Raw genomic sequence first — 21,390 nt, 5'->3', positions numbered from 1 at the left:
CCCCACAGGAGCACCAGCCACCTGCTGGCACTGGGGGCCGGCTCGGTGGGCCACCCTGTGCCCAGACACCCACAGGAGATGCCGAGGGGTGTGCAGAAGGGTTTTCTTCTGGGTTCTGAACTGCACAGGGCCGCGGACGCACATACGTACAAGGACTGACAGGAGTCAGCTGGAAGACGATGAGGCGGGCAGGAAGGCGCTCCAAACCTAAGGAACCAATGCTGCCACAGGAGCAGCTGAGTGGCAGGTCTTAAGGAATCAACGAAACCCGTGGCATTTTGTTAACGCAGTGTATTTATAAAGGAAAGGCTCTCTATCAAAATACACTTCACCGGGAAAATAAATAAAAATGAAATACATCTACACAAAGCAGACTAACTTTGGTAGATATGACTCCCCCAGAGCTGCTCAACTTCCAGGTTAAGAATTTGCAAATCATTTTAACTGAGACTTTATTATGCTGTTATTTCTCATTCCACATCATCTTCGGCCAAGCTCTGAGCACTTACAATTCTCTAGAAAGAAAAAAACACAACTTTAATTTTAAAGTATCAAAAGCACTCAATCAGGATTCTGAGTTCAACATAAAATGTACTTTCTAGTCTAAGTGTCAAATCTTGGTATAGGTATCGACTGACACTTAATACTTATGGGCACTGTTATCACCTAATAAAATGATGTCAGCCATGACAGAGCTCAATATAGGATGTGTCCATCTATCAGTCAATTATATAGCTTAGGTTCACTCCCACACAAACAGCATCAGCACCTTACCATCTCATGCCCCAAACACTTCCCTTTTTAGTTCACAGCAATTACAGGAAGAAGGAATACTGTGGTCTGAAATTAGCATATGAAAAACACTGGCAAGTAACACAAGACAAGCTGACTAAGGGTGGCCATTTTTACAGAGAAATTTAGGCTTCATTCTGAACCTACAGATTGTGAAATGTACCCTCAGTCAGGTCACTATTTCAGAAGAATGACATCTAGTTTGTCTAGCATAGGCTGTACAGGTCCCTGGGTTTCATGCCTACTGCCATGAAGGGTAGGAAGAGGGTTGAAAAACTTACTTTACTGTAACATTCTGTGAAAACTTCCTTCACCATTCACAAACTTTTACACACCCACACTGGCCTCAAATTTCAATCTCCTGATCTCTCAGGCAATTAGGATTTCAGGCTAAGTCACTTTGCTGAGCTGGACATACTTACTTTTACAAATGACCCATATGGTAAAAATACTGAATAAAAAATAAATTGCTTGGGCTGGGAAGGTGGCTCAGCGGTAGAGCGCTTGCCTTGCATGCCTGAGGCCCTGGGTTCGATTCCTCAGCACCACATAAGCAAAAAGAAAAAAAGCCAGAAGTGGCACTGTGGCTCAAGTGGTAGAGCACTAGCCTTGAGCTGAAGAGCTGAGGGACAGTGCCCAGACCCGGAGTTCAGGCCCCACGACTGGACCCAAAAACAAAACAAAAACAAAAAACAAAAAAATAAATTGCTTTAAGCCAGGTGCTGGTGGCTCACACTTGTAATCCTAACTACTCAAGAGGCTGAGATCTAAGGATCTCACTCAGTTCATAGCCAACCCAGGCAGGAAAGAGCATGAGACTCTTATCTCTAATTAACCACCAAGAAAACCAGTGCTTTTGCTCAAGCAAAAGAACTCATGGACAGCACCCAGGCCGGCCCTGAGTTCAGGACCCACGACTGACCAATATATTTAAAAAAACCAAAAACCTGCTGTCTCATTTAATGTGATCTCTAAGCAACATGAGATACCTTTATCTTCCTATATTAAGAAAAATAAATCTAGGTTATGAAAGGAGCTCCAAAACTTACCATCATCTTGATTCACCAGGAGCTTTACACCATTAAGAAAGATAAGGATAGATTTCCATCTGTCTCGCTCACACTAGACACTTTCTAAACTCTTACCTGACTAATGGTGGGAAGCTTGGTCAGAAGCATCTGGAACACTGGAGGCGGCAGAGTCTGCTGTAACACCTGCAGCAGCTGCTGTGGCTGCCCACATACAGCGATGGCATTTGTCAGATGGTCCACACCCTTCTCATATTCACCTGTAAGGTTTGCAGTTACATGTGATCTCAAGTCTAAGCCTTTGTCAAATGTTATATTTTTAACTGTCTCCAAGTATGCAGACCAAATTAATAATCAATGATAAGTGATGCATCCACTGAAGTGCTAACGAGTCACCTTCCAGGTACCAATACAGAAGCATCTACCATGCACAGAGAGTGCAATGAAGGTGCCGAAACACATAGGTGTATTACTATCTATGCTGTTAAAATATCCTTTTTTTCGAGGAGCGAGGAACTAAATCCAATGCTCACTCATTCCAGGTAAGCACTCTATTTGTCAGCCACACATAGGTGTGAGACAGTCTCACCAAGTTGCCCACGCAATTCTCAAAATGGCAATCTTCTTGCTTTAGCTTTCAGAGTAGCTGGGATTACAGGTACATATCAAGCCCAACTACATACATACATACATACATAGACACAAAGCAAGCATACATACATATATTTGTGTATGTGATGGGGACCTGGGCCTGTCTCTTAGCTTTTACACTCAAGGCTGATGCTCTACCACTTGAACTACACCTTAAATCTGGCATTTTACTGATTAACTGGAGTAAAAATAGCCTTTTGGATTTATCTGCCCAGGCTAGCTTCAAACCTTGATCCTCAGATATCAAGCTGGAGCAGCTAGGATTACAGGCATGAACCACTTGAGCCAGTGTCTGGCTGATTTCTATATTACCTTGAGCTAGTAATTCTTCACCAAGCTGTATTTCCTCAAGGAAGAATTTCTGGACAGCTTCAGCATCTTTAAGATCAGGTAACTGGAAACAAAACATAGAAATTGAGATCAACACTGTGCCAGGGATAGAACCAATACACAGAAACTCAGCAAAACTGAAGACTAAACAAAGAACTATTTAAGAAAAACCTCAGAATTTAGTTTATCTACATTAAAATGAAGTACTTACTGGTTAGACTGTTATTTCAATAGTTCTTTGAAAGCATTTCATATGTGTGTTGGTCCTGGGGCTTGAACTCAGGGCGTGGGCACTGTCCTGAGCTATTTTGCTCAAGGCTAGTGCTCTACCTCCTGAGCATCAGCTCCACTTGTGGCTTTTTGGTGGTTAACTGGAGAACTCAATGTCATGAACTTTCTTGCCGGGGTTAATTTGAACCACAACTCAGACCTCTGCCTCCTGAGCAGCTAGGATCACAGGGGTGAGCCACCAGTGCCTAGCCTTTAAAAGTTTTGCTCAAACATTAAGAAAACATGAAGGACATAAATATCCACGCTATCCAATATTTCAACCTTATGTTATTTTTATAATGCCATTATAGATTTCCATGGGCATCTCTACTTACTCAGAACCTCAAGCTCCTGCTTGTTTGGCTAGCACAGTTTACAGTCTACCACTTCAGCCACACCTCCATTTATACAGCCTTTTCTTTTCTTTTTCTTTTTTGGGTCCGGTCGTGGGGCCTGAACTTTGAGCCTGGGCGCTGTCCTTCAGCTCTTCAGCTCAAGGCTAGTGTTCTAACACTTGAGCCACAGCGCCACTTCCAGCTTTTTTTTGCTTATGTGCTGCTGAGGCATCGAACCTAGGGCCTCATGCATGCAAGGCAAGCGCTCTACCACTGAGCCACCTTCCCAGCCCCAGCCTTTCCTTTTTAAAATGTAAACTATTTTTTAAACCGACATTTAAAAAACCTGACTTCCATTAATGAAAAATTTTTAGTTTTAAATTACATTGTACACATTCTATCCATTACATACGAAAAAAATTTCTCAAAATAAAGGCATTTTTCAATGACCATCTCAGTGTATAGAGAGAATCTAATGATATTTTTAAATGTGAAAATGCATACTGATGGGGGCTGAGGTGTATTTCCTACCCCTTACCAAGAAGAGACTACAGAACAAATCACAGTGAGCAGCAGCCTGGACACATTTCAATAGCCAAACATTCTTTACAGGCTTCCCCCTTCATTACCTTACCAGGCCACTCAGTGTGGATGAGACTTTTTTTTCCTTCCTTCCTTCGTTTCCTTTCTTTCTTATTAATGAGTTTTTTTAATTGTGAAAATACCGTACAGAGGGGTTACAATTACATGAGCAAGCCCTCCCATTACCCCCACCCCCGACTGTTTCACAGTAACAAAACTTCCCATTTGGAACTGGCACTGTGGTTCAAGTGGTAGAGCCCTAGCCTTGAGCTGAAGAGTTGAGGGACAGTGCTCAGGCCCAGAGTTCAAGCCCCACAACCAACCAACAAAACAAAAAACAAAACACAACCAAAACTTCACATTTGTGTTTCAAGTTTTCTTTCCTTTAACCTGATTTTCAAAGTGCCGTTAGTGCGGCTGGGAAGGTGGCTCAGTGGTAGAGTGCTTGCCTAGCATGCATGAAGCCCTGGGTTCAATTCCTCAGTACCACAGACAGGGCCATTAGTGACCTACGGTCCAAATATCCTAGAAATCCAGAAAATAAATCTGAATTACTATGGGAACACACAGGCTGCATTTCCCTGGCTCTTGCGTGCAACAACTTTAGCTATTAGGGAGACAGAGATAAAGAAGGATTGTGGTTCCAGGAAAGCCAGGGCAAAATGTTTATAAGACCCACCCCTCCTGCCCTCCATCTCAACCAACACAGCTGGGCATGGTGATGCACAATTAACTCTCATCCCAACTACACAGGTACTAAGGCAAGGAGATTGCAGCTCCAAGCCAGCCCAGACAAAATTCATGAAATCCCCATCTCAACAGAAAAAGCTGGGTATAGTGGTGATCCCCTGGCACTCCAGCTACAGCTGTGAAAGTATAGGAGAATCATAGGCAGGGAGAAAGTGAGACTCTATCTTAAAAAAGTTAACAGAGCAAAAAGGTTGGAGAGTCTGGCACTGCGGGCTCACGCCTGTATTCCTAATTACTCAGAAGGCTGAGATCTGGGGACGATGGCTCAAAGCCAGCCCAGACTCAAAGTGGCATAGCAGTAGCCTTGAGCTGAAGAGCTCAAGGACAGTGCCCAGTCTGAGTTCAAGCCCCAAGACTGACCAAAAAAAGGGAGGGGATTGGAGGCCTAACTCAGGTAGTAAGAGTGCTTGCCTAACGAGTATAAAGCCCCGAGCTCAAATCACAGTACTCACAGATACAAGTTGGGGAAGCAGCAGGGGCTAACATTTTTTTAGTTACATATACCATAGCAGATTATTTTATCAAGCAGATAAATCTATATAGTCATATGAAATAATGAACATTAGCATCTATGGAAAGAAAAAATGGGAAGGTTTACAAGAGAACTAAAGTTGTAAGAACCTGGCAGGATTGCATCAGTAGTCAGGAATAATCTTGACTAAGTTTGGAAATGAACAGCAAAGATAAAACAAGGACAACTAAATTAACACTACATTTTATCATCTTGAAGCATCTGAGACTTTCATCTACAGCTTCCCTAAACCCGCGGAAACACTAAGCTGTTAGTACAGAAAGAAGTCCTGGAGGCCAATAGAACCTGCCAATGCCCTGCTAAGCCATTCCCCTAATAACACAATTTTGAGCACAAAATCAATATCCAATAGCAGAGCCTCTCAAAACATACCTCAAAAGACAGATTTTTGGACATTATCTCTGTAATGAAAAAAACCAGACTAAACATTACCTTGGAAAGCCCAGCTCTCTCCTTCGCAAGCTTCTGTTTCTTTCTTCCTGTAAGAAATGTTATATTTTTCTTTAGCTGTAATCAAAACAAGAATCAAAAGTCTAAGTGGTATGGCTGGGTCCTGCCTGGCCTCCCTAGGGTCTGTCAGGGACCTGGGAATAGCTGCAGTCGAAGTGAACTCAGGCAAGTGGCATTTCTGGGCGAGAGCACTCTCTTGTTCTCTGGGCCACCAGGTCTAGCAATTCACAGCTCCAGCGGCAATGCCAACACCCCTTTCCTACATACACAGGACACGGAACAGAGAGAATTAGGCCACTGTCATCAAGCCTTATTACTGACATGTAGCACATCCTAAAATGGAAAAGCTGTATTTAACCAAGTTATCAAAAAACAAAACACAGTATGCACCCAACATAAGAAAGCAATGGCAAAATGCTTAGAACCTCACCTTTACAGCCTTAGTTGAATATTACTGGTGAAGGAAAACAGCCTATCATTTGTGACTTGTTTAGTTTCTGGTATGAAATATACTTAAAAGTCTCAGGAGAGAGACATCTATACTCCAGTTACTGGCTGTGGGAACATGTGTCTGGAATCCCAGCACTGAGAGGCTAAGGGCAGAGGGAGCTGTATGGACAGGCCCTGTCCTGCTAGCAAACCCAAGCAGAGGGAGGGAGAGAGGGGGAGAGGGTTATCAAACAAAACTATAGTTCTTAACCAGTCAGCTCTTCAAATCAATCCATGGAACAGACAGTACAATTTCTTCAGAAACCTGCTCTAAGGACAGGAACCCCACAGGACGGTTGTGAGGAGTTAGCAGGTGAACAATGTCACTTAAAGCTACCTAGCTTGTGTTCCACTCTATGAGCACGTAAGCATCTACAATGAGACTATTCTTAGATAAGGGGCTGCACTAACATCAAAGTAATAATTCTACTCCCAATCTGCTTAAGTTTTGGCTGTCTAATGGCACAAAATAGGTTATTTAATCCATCTTCACAGAAACTCAAAAAGCAGGTATAGTACTGCCATCCCCTTGTTACAGGGTAACAGCAAGAGAGTGGCTATTCAAACACAGGCAGCTGACTCAAAACTCAATAGAGCAACATATTCATTATGATAAAAGACATTTCAGAAATGAGCAAAAGCCAAGGACCATGGCTTATGCTTACAATCCTAGCTACTCAGGAGGCAGAGATCCAGGAGGATCCTGGTTCAAGGCCAGTCTGAGCAAGAAGTTCTCAAGACCTCATCTCAAATAGCTGGGTGCAGTACAACGTGCCTGTCACTCCAACTATGCATGAGGCCAAGAGCTGGGGAACTGGTGTTCAATGCCAACCAAAGCAACCATCCACAGAATTCTTACTCATCTCAACAGAAAAAGATTGAATGGGAGGTGTTAAGAGCATTAATGTCCATGGCACAGGTAACTACTGAGATACATCTCAACACAGCAAAAATGGCTCGAAGCCGGCTCAAGTGGTAGAGGTCTGAATACCAAGCACGAAGCTGTAAGTTCAAGCCCTAGTACTGCCAAGGGGGAGGGGGGAGAAATGAACAAGTATTGTGCAATAAGCAATGAAATACATACAGTCTGTTAAACCAGAACTTTGGCAAACTGACAGAAGATAATGAATCACACTAGAGTGAAAAGAGTTCCCAGCAGTATTCAAATACAGGTTTTGTTTTTATTTATGTTTTTGTCTGAGACAGGGTCTATTTAGCCCAAGCTAGCTCACCTAAAACTCCAACCTCCAGCCTCTACTTCCCTGGACTTTCTGTGATTATAGGTGTGGCCTACCACGCCCAACTCCAGATTTTTTTTTAAACTTAGGCGTGGAGGAGTGTGTGATTAATGCAGAATACATTTGATTGATAGTTCTGGAATTTTAAGCTCCCTTAATTGCCTTTCATTTTTAGCAATAAGATTAAAATTATGAAACTGTTTTACAAAATAAATTGTATCTGTGACAGAGGAAAAGATGGCAACAGACTGAAAAATCAAAATTCTAAAGAGTAACATAGCAAAACCAGACCTAACCCAGCATTAGCTGACTGTAGTACCAAATGCTGCTGCGTGAATCAAACAAGTTAAAAAAGGTATGTCTACCTTAAAAAAAAATGGAGCTGGGAAGGTGGCCCAGTGGTAGAGTGCACTTGCCTCTCATGCATGAGGCCATGGGTTCAATTCCTCAGCACCACATAAGCAGAAAAAGCCTGAAGTGGCTCTGCAATTCAAGTGTTAAAGTGCTAGCCTTGAGGTGAAGAGCTGAGGGACAGCGCCCAGGCCTGGAGTTCAGGGCCCACGACCGCAAGAAAAAAAAGTAAAACATAGCTTACGATCATTTCCAAACCAAATCACTTTTCAGACACTTCCTTAGTATACTTCAAAATGACATGCCATTTTATCCTTACTGTGTAGATGAAATAGACGTAAAATGGTATGTCATTCAGAGGTACATTTCTAAATGTACCTGCAGTATGCACTGTGATTTGGAAGTTAAATTTCACTTATTAGTAAAGATGGATGAAAACTGTGCTTTACGGGGTGGGAATGTGGCTTAGTGGTAGAGTGCTTGCCTTGCATGCACGAGACCCTGGGTTCGATTCCTCAGTAACATATAAACAGAAAAAGCTGGAGGTGGTGCTGTGGCTCTAGTGGTAGAGTGCTAGCCTTGAGTGCCCTGGCCCTGAGTTCAAGCCCCAGGACTGACAAAAAAATAAAAAACTGTGCTTTAAGAGTGCTAATTGGGACTGAGTATGTAATTCAGTGGTAGACCGAGTGATTGATGTGCTCAAGGCCCTGGGTGACACACTTAGCACAAACAAGAATATGTATAATAGGCTAACAAAATCCAAAAACGATGAAATAGGAGCCTAGGACTAACCCTTAATAACAAAGTCTCCTTTTCCTTAACCAATCAATTTTCAGTAGATTCACTCGCTAGCAAAAAAAAACAAAAACAAAAACAAAATTTTACTTATTTCCTTATCAAACTAAGGCGTGAAGCAGCTTGCCCTAGATGGTGGCCACGAACTGCGATCATCTACTTCAGGTAGAAAAAAACACTGGATGAAAAGGACTTTTGAAAATTAAGAGTCCTCAACGCGTCTACAGTGACAGCTCTTCTGATTTCTCCCCTCCGAAGTCAGACTTCCCCGGGCGTGCCAGGGAAGGGCGGGCAAAGCCCTTCCTCACGGCGCCGTCCACGTCTGCACCCTAGCGAAGGGCCGCACCGCGTGGGCAGCGCGCGATCGAGGCCTGCCCAGGACAGTGGTGGGCTTCCGCGCTCTCCACCTCCACAAGGCCCAGGCCGCACCCGGACCGAACAGCTAAGGGAGGCCTCATCACCCGCGACCGGTCTCGAACCCAACACAGTGTTCTTCGTGAGTCCGCCTGGGCGTGGACGAGCTCACGGGTGCGCCTCGCGTCCGCGCGTGACCACGCCGCCCTCGGGAGGACTCCGCGCCGCGGCGGGCCTGCACCACGTGGGCGCGCACCCCGCCCCCGCGGAGCTCCAAGGCGAGCCTCTCACGAGCTGTCGCAGGGAGGAAATAGGGCTGAGCCACGGAGGGCGCGCAGCCCTTTGGACTTCCTGCACTTGCTCTCGCATTCACTCGTATCCTGGAGGCGCCGGCGCGCGGCGGCCAGGAGGGTTTAAGAATGCACCGCACTGGGCTCCGGAGTCCCCGAGCCACCCACCCCGCCGGGCCAGGGCAAAGATGGAGGACGGGTCCCCTCCAGAACGTGGGAGGGGGGGGGGCCGCGGTCCGGGCCCCGGAGGGAGGCGATAGGAGGACGGGAGGGGGTTGGGCGGCGCGGGCCCCGGAGGGAGGCGGCGAGCGGGGGCGGCCCGGATCCCGGAGGGCAGCGATGGGAGGACGGGAGGGAGGACTGGAGGACGGGCGGGCGACCCGGGCCCCAGATAGAGGAGCTGGGAGGACTGGAGGGAGAGCGGGCGGCGGGAAGGCAGCTGAGAGGGCCGCCCGGGGCGCGCGGCGCCGCCATGTCCTCCGGGCCGCACCACGAGGCGGCCGCGCGGCGGCCCGCCCAGGGAGGCCGACACCCGGTCGGGCCTACTCACGTTCGCGAAGCCTGTTCTTGAAGTTGGGGTCACTCCTCCTCTTGCGGTCGAAGTAGATGCAGTAGCCGATGAAGAGGGCCCCGCACACGCCCGCGGCAATGGCGCTGTTGCGGCCCACCATCTTCCCGGACTGCGGCGTGCGCCGGCCGCGGCGGGCAACGGAGCGGTTGGCCGCGAGCCTTCACAGCGCGCGGGCCGCACGCAGCCGACGCCCGCCGGCCAGGACGCCGAAAAGCAAAACGCGGGCACTTCCGGCGTTCGAGGACCCCGAGGTGTCTGCGGCGGTGCCTGAGCGTATGCCCCTGAGCCCGGATGCGCCTGCGCGTAAGGACGCGTGTCCACCGCGGAGTGGGAGTGGGAGGGGGAGGGAGGGGGCTGAGACGCATGCGTGATAGGGGCGTTTCGCGTCACGCCCGGTGGACCAGGCGTGCGATGAGGACGCCGGGAGGCCAGCCCGAGCCTTGCCGCCGGCGCCCTCTCCCTGCAGCTAGGTGCGGTAGGACCCGAACTAGACTCCCGATTCGCTTCAGTGCTGCCGTGCAGCGTTGCTTTTATGAGGCGATGGAAACGGAGCCCAACAGTGGGGAAGACGCGGCTCGGCCGCCGGGGCCGCCGTCGTGAGTACCGAGGCGGGGACGCCGGGCGAGGACTGCGGTCCCGAGCGCCCGCGCTCTTGACCCCAGTGCGCGTGCGCACCGGGGGCTTGGAGCTGCTCCCTAGACCGCGGTGCTTTCTGGGAAGGGCTGCGGACTCCTCCGGGGCCGGGCGGGGGGTGGGGTCAGACCCTGGGTGGCACCCATGCTGGCTTACCCGAGGGGAAGCTACGCAGCAGCCGCGGCCACGCGAGCCCCGTCCACCAAGCGGAGGAGGTGCCTCCCCGCGGCCCGCCTGAACCTGCAGGGCTGGGCCTGCCTCCCTCCAGGCTGTAAGCAGGCCGGCAGTTCCCCATGTGGCCCTATGAAAGGCTTCTCTCCATGGCCTGTTTGTGATCTTCAAGGTGAGTGGGAAAGAGCGGCTGTAGAGTTTCACAGCCAGCAGAAGCCAAAGGCTGTGCATACAAAGACCTGCCTGAGACCGAAGGCTCGGGAGCCAGGTTGGAAGACAAGGACAGGAACTCTCACAAGGAACCAAAATGACCAGTCACCTTTATTACAACCACTGGAAGGCAGATTTTAACAGTTATGACAAGAAACCTTCACTGAAATTGATAACCAGCATTTTTCCAAGTTACAGACCATGACTAAGTATCTCTGGAAGTTTTTCTAAAACCCACATTGTTTTCCTATGTCAAATGTGTCAAACTATTATAGCAACACAGGCATAGTCTGTTAGAGAAAGTAGAAACTAAACATACACAAAACTGCCAAGTAGAACTGTAACATTCTCTTCAGCTTTAAAAAGCTGCCCACTCGGGCTGGGAAGGTGGCTCAGTGGTAGAGGGCTTGCCTTGCATGCCTGAGGCCCTGGTTTGATTCCTCAGCACCACATAAGCAAAAAGAAAAAAAGCCGGAAGTGGTGCTGTGGCTCAAGTGGTAGAGCATTAGCTGAAGAGCTGAGGGACACCGCCCAGGCCCAGAGTTCAGGCCCCACGACTGGACCCCCCCCCAAAAAAAACTGCCCACTCAGCAGAGCCCTGAGGTCACCACAGAGCCTCATATGTATGTACCATCTATACAGTCTACAGATGCCCTGAACTTTCACAAATTTAACCAGAATATGTGCAGAAATACCCAATGGTCAGGTAATATTTACTGGGCATAATTTCTAGAAAATAAGGTTCTACGATCACTAAGGGATGCCAAGAATAAAAATACTCAGCTTCTTGGTACTGGTGGCTCACACCTGTGATGCTTACTACTCAAAAGGCTGAAACTTGGAGAATCTCCATTCTAGGCCAGCACAGACAGAAAACTCTGTGAGGTTCTTATCTCTGATTAGCCAGCAAAATGCTGGACTGGAGGCATAATTCAATTGGTAAGTTTAGTGTGAGTGTAAGGCTCTGAGTTCAAAGCCTATACAGGCCAGAAAAAAAACAAAAATGTTCTGTCCTGAAGAAAATGTAATTCTGTTCTCTCCAGAGCTACATTTTAAAGACCTAGGGGGTTCCATGTGCTCTTCCCCCAAAACAGAATTTTCACAATCAGTTCTGCTTACATCACCCTGTTCTGATTTCAGTGATGTTGAGACATGCTCACTATAGATTCTACTTGTCTTGGATCATCAGTTCAGTTTTTCTCACTTCCCTAAAGTCTGGATCAAGAATATAGACCAAAATTTGGTATAAATAAGTCACTGACTCCTAATCAGTTGAGCCAAGAGGAAAACTGCATTTTTCTCCTTTAATGACATATATACACCCACATGTATGCAGTGTTCAACTGCATACATTTATGTGTGCATGTTTTCTCTCTTGACATAGATCTATGTGGCTCAGACTGGGAACTTGAAACCTTCTAAGTTCGAAGATTACAACAGTGTGTCTCAATTTTATCTTAATTTTATTAGAAAATATTTCCTTTAACGACTTTCTGGAAAGATTGTTTCATTCTACCAAGTGACGCTAATTTTAAGGATACAGGTTTTGTTGGAGAATACTTTTCAAATAAAAACTGAAGTGAAAGTAATCTGTCTTATATGAAACTCACCAACGACATCAATATATAACCAATAGGGGCTGGGAAGGTGGCTCAGTGGTAGAGTGCTTGCCTTGCATGCATGAGGCCCTGGGTTCGATTCCTCAGCACCACATAAGCAAAAAGAAAAAAGCCAGAAGTGGCGCTATGGCTCAAGTGGTAGAGTGCTAGCCTTGAGCTGAAGAGCTGAGTGACAGCACCCAGGCCCAGAGTTCAGGCCCCACGACCAGACTGCCTGCCCCTCCCCCCCAAATATATATATAACCAATATTAAAAGTTTGGGTTTTTGTTTTTTCCCTTGTGCCAATAATGGGAATGAGTGCTAAGTTTTTTGCTCAAGACTGGTGCTCTACCACTACAGTTCTACTTCTTGTTTTTTTGGTAGTTAATTGGAGATAAGTGTGTCACGGATTTTTCTACCCAAGTTGGCTTTGAACTGGGATCCTCAGATCTTAGCCTCCTTCTCAGAAGGGTAGGATTCAGGTGTAAGCCATCAGAACCCAGCTTTATTTTCTTAAATTTAATCATTCTTTAGCTTAGTTTAATACAAACAATATTCTTGAGAGAAAATATTCTGTATGAAAATAATCTGTATGTTCACCCTGGGCCAGTACTGCCATTAGTAGTAACTCAGATCCTATGGTAATAAATCTGTTTACATATAAAATCCCTTCAAGTAAGTATTACAATGTGAGTAAACTAGCAATGTAAAATATTCACATTTTTACATACATTAAACAATAAAAAGTGGACACAATCCACAGATCTACTGTCACAACAATAGTCCACAGAAAAGCCACTTCATCATGACTTTTGTTTTCTTGGTTTCTTAATTTGTACACTTTTCTTCTGCCCTTTCTTCTTCTTCTTAATGAGAACAGCTTTTTCTCCAAGAAATATACTGTTAGACTGTCTTGCATGTGTGGAAGCAAAGTTAAATCCCTGCTTAGGTTTACTGGTACTCTTCAAACCCGCATTTGAATTTTGTCTTAATTTTTCCTTATTAACAGATCTCATGACTCTGAGTTTTCTTCCCATTAGCTCAGAATTATTTAACTTCAGAGCCAGATGAACAGCATCCGTATTCTATATAAGGACAGAAAAAAGGGATATATCAATTTCTACTAAGAAACATCTACCCAAGAAGAATAGTAAAATTTGGACTCTAATAGGTTCTTACAAGCAGAGCCACTCTGCTATAGCATGCCTCAGGTGTCCCCAGAGCCCCCAAATTTCCCTGAAATCCCTCAATCTGCCTCCTCAATGTTCAGATCATACTGGATTATATGGGCTCCCTTGTCAGCAAAAGAGTTTCCACCAAGAAGGGAATCGAGATCGACTGAAGGCTAGCAACCTTACTCAATGGAATTATAGTGGATAACTTTGCAGCTGTAGGGAAAGAAATAGACATCTAAGCACTTGAGGCATTTAGGACCTAAACAGAAACCTTTCCACATCATAGTAAAATGGTAATCAGTAGTGCAGAACAAACAATACTTGAAAGTTCTAAAAGAAAACACTACACTAATATACTTAAGCAAAGTCATCAGATCAACCAGACTTTCAGGAGAGCATGGACTGAAGGAGTCCAAGCAAGTAGCTGCCACCCAAGATTACTATACCAAACCTTTAAAGTGAAGACCTTCCCTGATAAGCCCAGACTAAAGCAATTCATGACCATTAAGGCAGCATTGCAGAAAACAATACCACAGATACAGGTGCAACTATGAAAAGGAACACACAGGAAAAACCGAAACACTAGTAGATGATTGCTTAGGAAGCAAAATTTAATTTACTCATGTTAGGCTTGAAACATTTTGGTATTAACTAGTGGACCATACATGAGTACCTTGTAGAGACCTGAAAAATTTCTTCTCTGTGGGTTATTCAGAGACTTAGTCCCTCTAACACCCAATATCTAAAACATCATTTAACCACGTTAACAGGAAGAAGAAACTAGAATATTTTTTAGCTGAGTGCAGCTACAGCAACCTAATCTAAGGTGAAGGCTGTTTGGTGAGTTTGAAGTTGGAATCTGAGGGTCTCTGAAGGCTGACTCAGCAAAGACCCCTCCCTGAAGCCAAAGGCCAGTAACAATGCATACTTGTCTCCCATACCTCAAAGAGCACATAGCCAAAGCCCTTGCCAACTCCTGTAACTGGGTCTCTCACGATCCTCACGGCCACAACACACCCACAGTCCACAAAGTGCTCCTCCAGCGCAGGTTCTTCCACCTCTGAGAAGAAATTCACCAAATGAAGGTTAAGGCTCGGCCTCCCTTTACAAAGTGGGGATGTATGATGAGGCAACAGATGAACAAACTCCATTACACAGCACATCTTACAGCTAGGGACTGAATTCAAGGCCTCATGCAGGCCAGGCAAGGGCTCTACTCCTAAATACCCCACCCCTTCTCCAATGTTGAATAGCAAAACCTTTTGCTCCAACTTACTGTAAGGAAGATTCCCCACGAAGACTGATCTTTTGTCTCTCTGAAATACAAAGTGAAATCTCTTGGTACAATGAACATACAAATGCGTGTGCGTGCACACACACGTACACACAAAGGTTTGCTCTATTGGGAATGGCAAACATTTCCTATGGAAAGTAAGCAAGTGTTTCACCCTGGGGGGCTACGTGGTCAGTTCTGTACGCATATAAGGTGTGCGCCCACAACATTAACCAATGCTGGAGGGTAGATATGCTGATCCTGTGACCCATCCCCAATAAAGCCAGGACTTTTCTCCATGCTCATTTCAACCAGGCCACTCTGACATCAATAGAAGCATACTCTGTCCTTTACAGTCCACCCTGCCTCTGTTTGCAGGTGCAGTCTGCTCATATCACTGCAGCACTGCAACTTTGGGATAGCTCCAGACAAGATTCGGAATGCTCCAAATGAAGCATGGCAAACAAGGATCTTCAGGATTTGACCTCTAACAACAAAAAGGTCATGATAGCCCTTGTACCCCTTTCACCCAGGAACTAGTCCCAGTCAGGTAGTCTGCCCTTTTGTCCAGACACTGCAATGACTCTCATTAAACTTTCCTGCTGGATGGCTTCTCATCTTTCGAGAAAGGACTTGCTTTCCTGGAACCCGCCTTCCCCTTCTTGCCAGCAAGTCCCCAAGTCAAGTACCCAGATCCCAATCTGATGAAGTTCCCTCTGTACCTATGCAACACAAGCCACAGAACAGCTTGTCTCTACATATACTATATGTCTCTACATATACTATAAATTAAGATGTTGTCTCAGGACCTCGTGCCCACAGAGAGGCTTCTCAAAACTGTCCAATGAACAAACATTTCCTTAACCTCCAGCCCTACAAAAAGGTTAAGGACCTTTGGCCTCACTTTCTCTAGTTAATCAAATATGTGTGGGAGGGGTCTTGTGACCCCATGATATGAAGTGAAGGCTCTTCCTCTTACAGTGCTGGCTTTGTGTCTTCCAGCAAATCTCAGAAGAGAACTCTCTCCACAAGGCTCTTGCTAGGTTCTTTAAACAGATGACTTACAGATGACGTCTCAGATGCACGATCAACTCGAATACGAAATCCATCTGCAATCTGGGCCCCATTTCTGTTTTATAAATAAAAGGGGAAGATGGAGCACATGATTACAAACACATTTGCTTGACAGTGAAGCCACAGAATAAAGTGATACATCTGCTGGCCATGCTGTTTCCAGGCAGTAGCACCATTACCTTTTCAGTGCCTTCGCAGCAGCACTCTCCTCTTTAAACACAACGTAAGCGTTCACAGTTTTCTGATCAGGATGAACTTTACGTCTACAGAAACAATGAAGACAATGTAAGTCTGGTGGCCTTAGTCACCAGAACACATGGAGCTTGTTTTCTTAGCATATGTGACAAGATCCCTGGGTCAAGTTTCATCTTTTCAATAAATATCCACTAATTAAAGGAGAAACAGATTATAAAAAGAGTAGGAACACAAAGTCCACACTCCCAGGAGCCAGCATGTACCGATCCCTAAGAACAATACAAGGACTAGAAATTCAGTCTTAGCCACAGCTCTGTATCTCACTGACTTCTCTCCCTCCTCCTCCCCCCCCCCATCTTGTCTGGCCTCAACTCTTCAGCTTAAGGTTAGTGCTCTAATACTTGAGCTACAGCGCCACTTCCAGCTTTTTCTGCTTACGTGGTGCTGAGGAATCAAATCCACGGTCTCATGCACACAAGGTAAGCACTCTACCACCTTCCCAATCCTGGTTTCTCTTTCTTACTATCAGCTCAAACTCTCACAGAGACAAGTGCACAGCCATGTACAGAGAATCAACCACAGGTGGAGGCTCAGCAGCCATCAACCACCACCCACCCAGCAGGCTCTCCGTGGCCCATTCCAGTCACCGCCCATCTTTCTTCATTCTTAATTCCCACCCCATGTTTCTGTGGACCATTCCCTGCCTAGCATTGTGGTTCTACCCTGCACATCTATTCCTACACATTTAGCTTTGGTCTTGTCTGTATAATGGGGAAGTATGTCTTTGAAATACTGGTTCATTCACAGGATTCTCCCTTAATCTTTGCTTGCAGTTTGAATACAAGTTTTTTTTTTTTTTTTAATGGGTCGTGGGACTTGAACTCTGGGCCTGGGCGCTGTCCCTCAGCTCTTCAGCTCAAGGCGAGCACTCTACCACTTGAGCTACAGTGCCACTTCCGGTTTTCTAGTGGTTTATTAGAGATAGGAGTCTCACGGTCTTTCCTGCCCGGGCTGGCTTTGAACCACGATCCTCAGATCTCAGCCTCTTGAGTAGCTAGGATTATAGGCGTGAGCCACCAGCGCCCGGCTGAATACAAGTTTTGCACACACAGCGTGGACTTCGCTGGCTGCAAGAGAGCAGTGCAGTTTCACCATGCAAACTGACAGCTGGCTCCCAATGTCTGATGAAGACCATAGACAGGGTTGGTTGTTCTTTCATGGGGAGGCATGTTGCGACTGAATTTCACTCCTGATGACTGGAGTTTGTTCTCTAAACCCATTGACTGGCTGGACTTACAAAAGCTGATATAGCATGTTGTGGCTAGTGAAAAGGAGACCTGGACCTTAATGATACAGATCTTTCACTGAAGACGTCAACCTGGCATTCTGAAGTAACAGAAATACAAGCACCAAGCTCTGAATGCAAGCCCCAGTAATATACATGGACACAGCCACAGAAACAATGCCAGTAACCACCTATAAAGCCAGGACACTCAGGAGGCAGAGGCAGGAGGGTCATGAGTTTGAGGCTAGCCTGGACTCCATAGCAAAACACTGTCTCAAAATAACCAAAATGGAACCCAAGATGTGGCTCAAATGATAGCATACCAACCTTGAGCTAGGAAAGCCAAGCAAGAGGGTGAGGCCCTGATTTAAGCCTTAGCACTGGCAGCCTCCCCCATCCCACTCAAAGTGGTAAGACTAATATGAAAATACACACAAGGCTAAAGAGAAATGAGGATTAAACCCTTCATAAAGAAAGGAAGGACATTTGACAGAATTTCCAGAGAATGAACCCCTCATCCACACTATCTGCATGGTCCCCAAACTTTCAAACAGAAAACAAAGTGGCCATAGGCAAGCAGCAGGCCCCAGTAACCTGCAGAAATCTGATTGGGAGTGGCAGTCTTTGGCACCCCAAATATACAAAAACAAGCTACTTCAACAGCAACTATGAGAGAAATACAGCATTTACGATTTATAGAAAATCTGGAACAAACTTATGAATGTTCTTGACATTTCTCACAGCATACTTTCCAGCAAATTACCTTACAATAGTTTCTAAAATCCTTACCATTTATAGTTTAAGGCCTGAAGATAAAAAGCTGACAAATCTACATGCTATTGCAGACACAGTCAAACAAACTACATTATCTAAATACAGTAGTCTATAAATCAGTAAGAAATGGTACCAATTCTTTTTTTTTTTTTTTGGGGGTCCGGTCGTGGGCTTGAACTCTGGGCCTGGGAGCTGTCCCTCAGCTCTTCAGCTCAAGGCTAGCGCTCTACCACTTGAGCCACAGCGCCACTTCTGGCTTTTTTCTTTTTGCTTATGTGGTGCTGAGGAATCGAACCCAGGGCCTCAGGCAGGCAAGACAAGCGCTCTACCACTGAGCCACCTTCCCAGCCCCATTTTTTTTCTTTTTTTTTTGCTTATGTGGTGCTGGAGAATCGAACCCAGGGCCTCATGCATGCAAGGCAAGCACTCTACCGCTAAGCCACCTTCCCAGCCCATGGTACCAATTCTTAATCAAAAAGAAGGAATTTAAGTCAACACATTTCCTTTATAGACTTACTTTATTGCAGCCAACTTTTTGGATAGAGTACCCTCTGCTGGAATCTTTGAGGGAAAAAAAAGATGATGCAAATAAAATTAAATACTTGAAATTAAGTCGTATTTTCATTCTTTTTTTTTTTTTTTGGTGCTAGGGATGAAAACCAGGGTCTCAAGCATTCTACCACTGAGCTATGCCTCCAGCCTCATTAACTACACGCACACATTTTGAGAAAGGGATCATGAGGCTCAAGTCAGGTGTTCTTCCATCGTACTAGTACTAAATCAGTAGTCAGTAAATCTGACTAACACAAAACACTTTAACACTACCCCCTTTTAAGGACTGGGAGAGGAAACATACCAGAGAGCGAAATCGTACAGATTCTATTTGTCCATACTCTTTAAAAAATGACTTCAGCTTCTAAAATGAAAACATACACACTTCTTAACTTTCAGAACATCACAAAAACACAATAATGATGTGAAACTCTGATAATCTCCTACAGCTAGTTTTTATAAAAACAAACAAAAAAAACCCCACGCCATTTCAAAGAAAGACTGGAAGCTAGGTGCCTGTGGCTTACGCCTATAATCCTAGCTACTCAGGAGGCTGAGATTTGAGGATCACAGTTCAAAGCCAGCCCAGGCAGGAAACTCCGTGAGACTCTTATCTCCAATAAACCACTAGAAAACCAGAAGTGGTGCTGTGGCTCAAGCAGTAGCGTGCTCGCCTTGAGCTGAAGAGCACACGGACAGGCATGGACAGCGCCCAAGCCCAGAGTTCAAAAAAACATGGGGAAGCAAAGCAAAGGGTTCTGTGTGTAGTTTTGTGAACCCACATAGTGTAAGATACTTAAAATGTGTTTGTTTTACACAACAAATGGAAACTATGTTAGAGGCACTCTGTCATGTGTGAAGGTTAGAGCTTTGCAGAAAAAAACATGCCTGCAGGTAAAGGCATTCTGTTCTAATGACATATAACTGAACTCACACCAGAACTAATCCACAGCTCACCTTCTTATTGCATGTAACAGGCAAATTCCCAACAAACACAGTCCTCTCGTTCTTCAACCTCTCTTCTTCTTGGTTGACTTGAATTTTCTTTCTCTGCCTTACATCAAGTTTCTTATCCACATCATCAAGTACTTTTCTATCTAATACTTTAGCACTAGACTGAGTTTTCTTTTTCTGTGTTTGGTTCTGGCGAGTTTCTTCTTCCAAGTCAGCACTGGCTAGTGCGTGTTCCCTAATTTTTAAGACAAAAACAAAGAAAAGTTAAAGCAAGCCACAAAAAGTAGCACTTCACAAAGCAGAGTTCTATTTGCCTTAGGGGAAATACTTTCCAATGGCTTCTGGCTTTCCTAAATATAAAACTACCACTCACAAGTGTACCAAGGTTCTAAAGCAGCATTGTCTAAAAAAGGTGGCTGGATCACCAGCCCTGGCAAAAAAAGTCTGTGAGACTCTTACCTCCAATTAAACACCAAAAAGCCACAAATGGAGCTATGACATAAGTGGTAGAGCTGAGCACTAGCTATAGCACTAGGGAAGTACCTAGGCCCTGAGTTCAAGCCCAAGGACTGGCATAGACACACAGTAGTATAGACTGGGTGTACAAAAGGTTTACTGAAAATAGCTGCTGAAGTGGTATAGCTTGAGTTGAAAAAAGCCCAGTATTTGAGGACACTGTATCAGAGCCTAATTTCATCCTCTGTTCTAGAACCAGGACACTGCACTATGGCCTTGAAACCAAAAAATGTTTATGAGCCTTCCATAAACTTACTTCCTTAAAAAAAAAGGTCAATAGAACAAAACAGGTTCTGTATTTACTATATATAGCTAGCTCTATAAGTATTTAAGAGTGCTGACAAGTCAATCCTGAAATGGCAAAGACACTATAAAGTATCAGGTAAAGGGAGCGTGTAAGTTCTGACAGGAACTCAACAGCCTAAGAAAGATTTTTCCGTTTCCTTTGCTTGGGTGGAATCCTGGACCTACTACACAAGCTGAGTTACATCCCTAGCCAGAGACAAGAATGTAAAAGAGTAAGAGAATAAGCAGTGGCAGTCATAAAATGACTCCCTCATCAGAAATACTTGCTGGTTCCAACTCTGTTCCAGGCTCTGGGAAAACAAGCTACTAAGTTTTTCAACAGTGTAGTAGTGACAGGCCTCCAGCCCTCTCCTTTACAGCTGTTTTCAGATCCAGTCTCCGTTTTGCCCAGGCTGGACCAGTATTCTCCTCTTTGGAGCTGGGACTGCAGGACACTGCCATGCTTCCGTTCTTTAGCCAGCCAGGCCACGGTAGGAGAATTTTTTATTTTTTGAAAGATTCAGCAATTAGGAATACCATAAACGAGAGACACCAGCTTGCGCATTTCGGGTGCAGGACTTTCCATTTCTTGCCAGAGGCTTTTTTTAGCATCCACTAGGAGTGGGTGTCACCGACCTGCCGGCTAGATTTCGGTCTGCGTCCGAGGCTGTCTTTGCCCTGGCTCTCTTCGCAGGCTGTCTGGAAGCCGGCCCCGGCCTCGGGGAAGTGCTTCCACCGTCTTCCTCGCGCTTCCTTCCCTCGGAGGTTTCCTTTTCAAAGTTACCTGTCAGATCCAAGAGTTCCCAGCCCCGCCCGGGCCCGCGCTGGGCCCTCCACGTCAGCGCCCCCGGCGTCCCCCAGAGCCGGTACCCCCGGAGTCGCCCAC

General features: G+C 45.6%; 2 protein-coding genes across 2 annotated transcripts; both read right to left on the bottom strand.

The window, feature by feature from the left end:
- Positions 1-274: 274 nt before the first annotated feature.
- Tomm20 (translocase of outer mitochondrial membrane 20 homolog (yeast)) lies at positions 275-10,019 on the bottom strand. The gene is made up of 5 exons (XM_013014729.1): positions 9,788-10,019; positions 5,703-5,749; positions 2,784-2,865; positions 1,938-2,080; positions 275-515 (listed from the first exon to the last, which is right to left on the bottom strand). Exons 1-5 carry the CDS (start codon positions 9,906-9,908, stop codon positions 471-473), a joined length of 438 nt encoding a protein of 145 aa, XP_012870183.1. The 5' UTR covers positions 9,909-10,019; the 3' UTR covers positions 275-470.
- A 2,887-nt stretch (positions 10,020-12,906) lies between these two features.
- Positions 12,907-21,361, bottom strand: Rbm34 (RNA binding motif protein 34; the record flags this gene model as incomplete). Its single annotated transcript, XM_013014564.1, has 9 exons — positions 12,907-13,506; positions 14,538-14,656; positions 14,873-14,912; positions 15,935-15,998; positions 16,123-16,206; positions 18,715-18,758; positions 19,054-19,113; positions 19,707-19,938; positions 21,141-21,361. Coding segments are annotated over 9 exons (1,146 nt in total), but the record flags the coding sequence as incomplete, so codon positions are not given.
- Between the last annotated feature and the right edge of the window lie 29 nt (positions 21,362-21,390).

The sequence above is a fragment of the Dipodomys ordii genome, unplaced genomic scaffold (assembly GCF_000151885.1).
Source record: "Dipodomys ordii isolate 6190 unplaced genomic scaffold, Dord_2.0 Scaffold24, whole genome shotgun sequence".
NCBI classification, from domain to species: Eukaryota; Metazoa; Chordata; class Mammalia; order Rodentia; family Heteromyidae; genus Dipodomys; species Dipodomys ordii.
Note: the sequence above shows the minus strand (reverse complement) of the source record. Positions and strands in the feature narration are given on the sequence as shown.

Bases quoted from the DNA above. Each gene is read 5' to 3' on its own strand.
- Tomm20 (XM_013014729.1), bottom strand. From the start codon at position 9,908: ATGGTGGGCCGCAACAGCGCCATTGCCGCGGGCGTGTGCGGGGCCCTC. The intron at 2,866-5,702 runs GTAATGTTTAGT...TTTTGTTTCCAG, and splicing joins AGAGAGCTGGGCTTTCCAAG to TTACCTGATCTTAAAGATGC. The intron at 516-1,937 runs GTAAGAGTTTAG...TTTTCTTTCTAG, and splicing joins AGCTTCCCACCATTAGTCAG to AGAATTGTAAGTGCTCAGAG.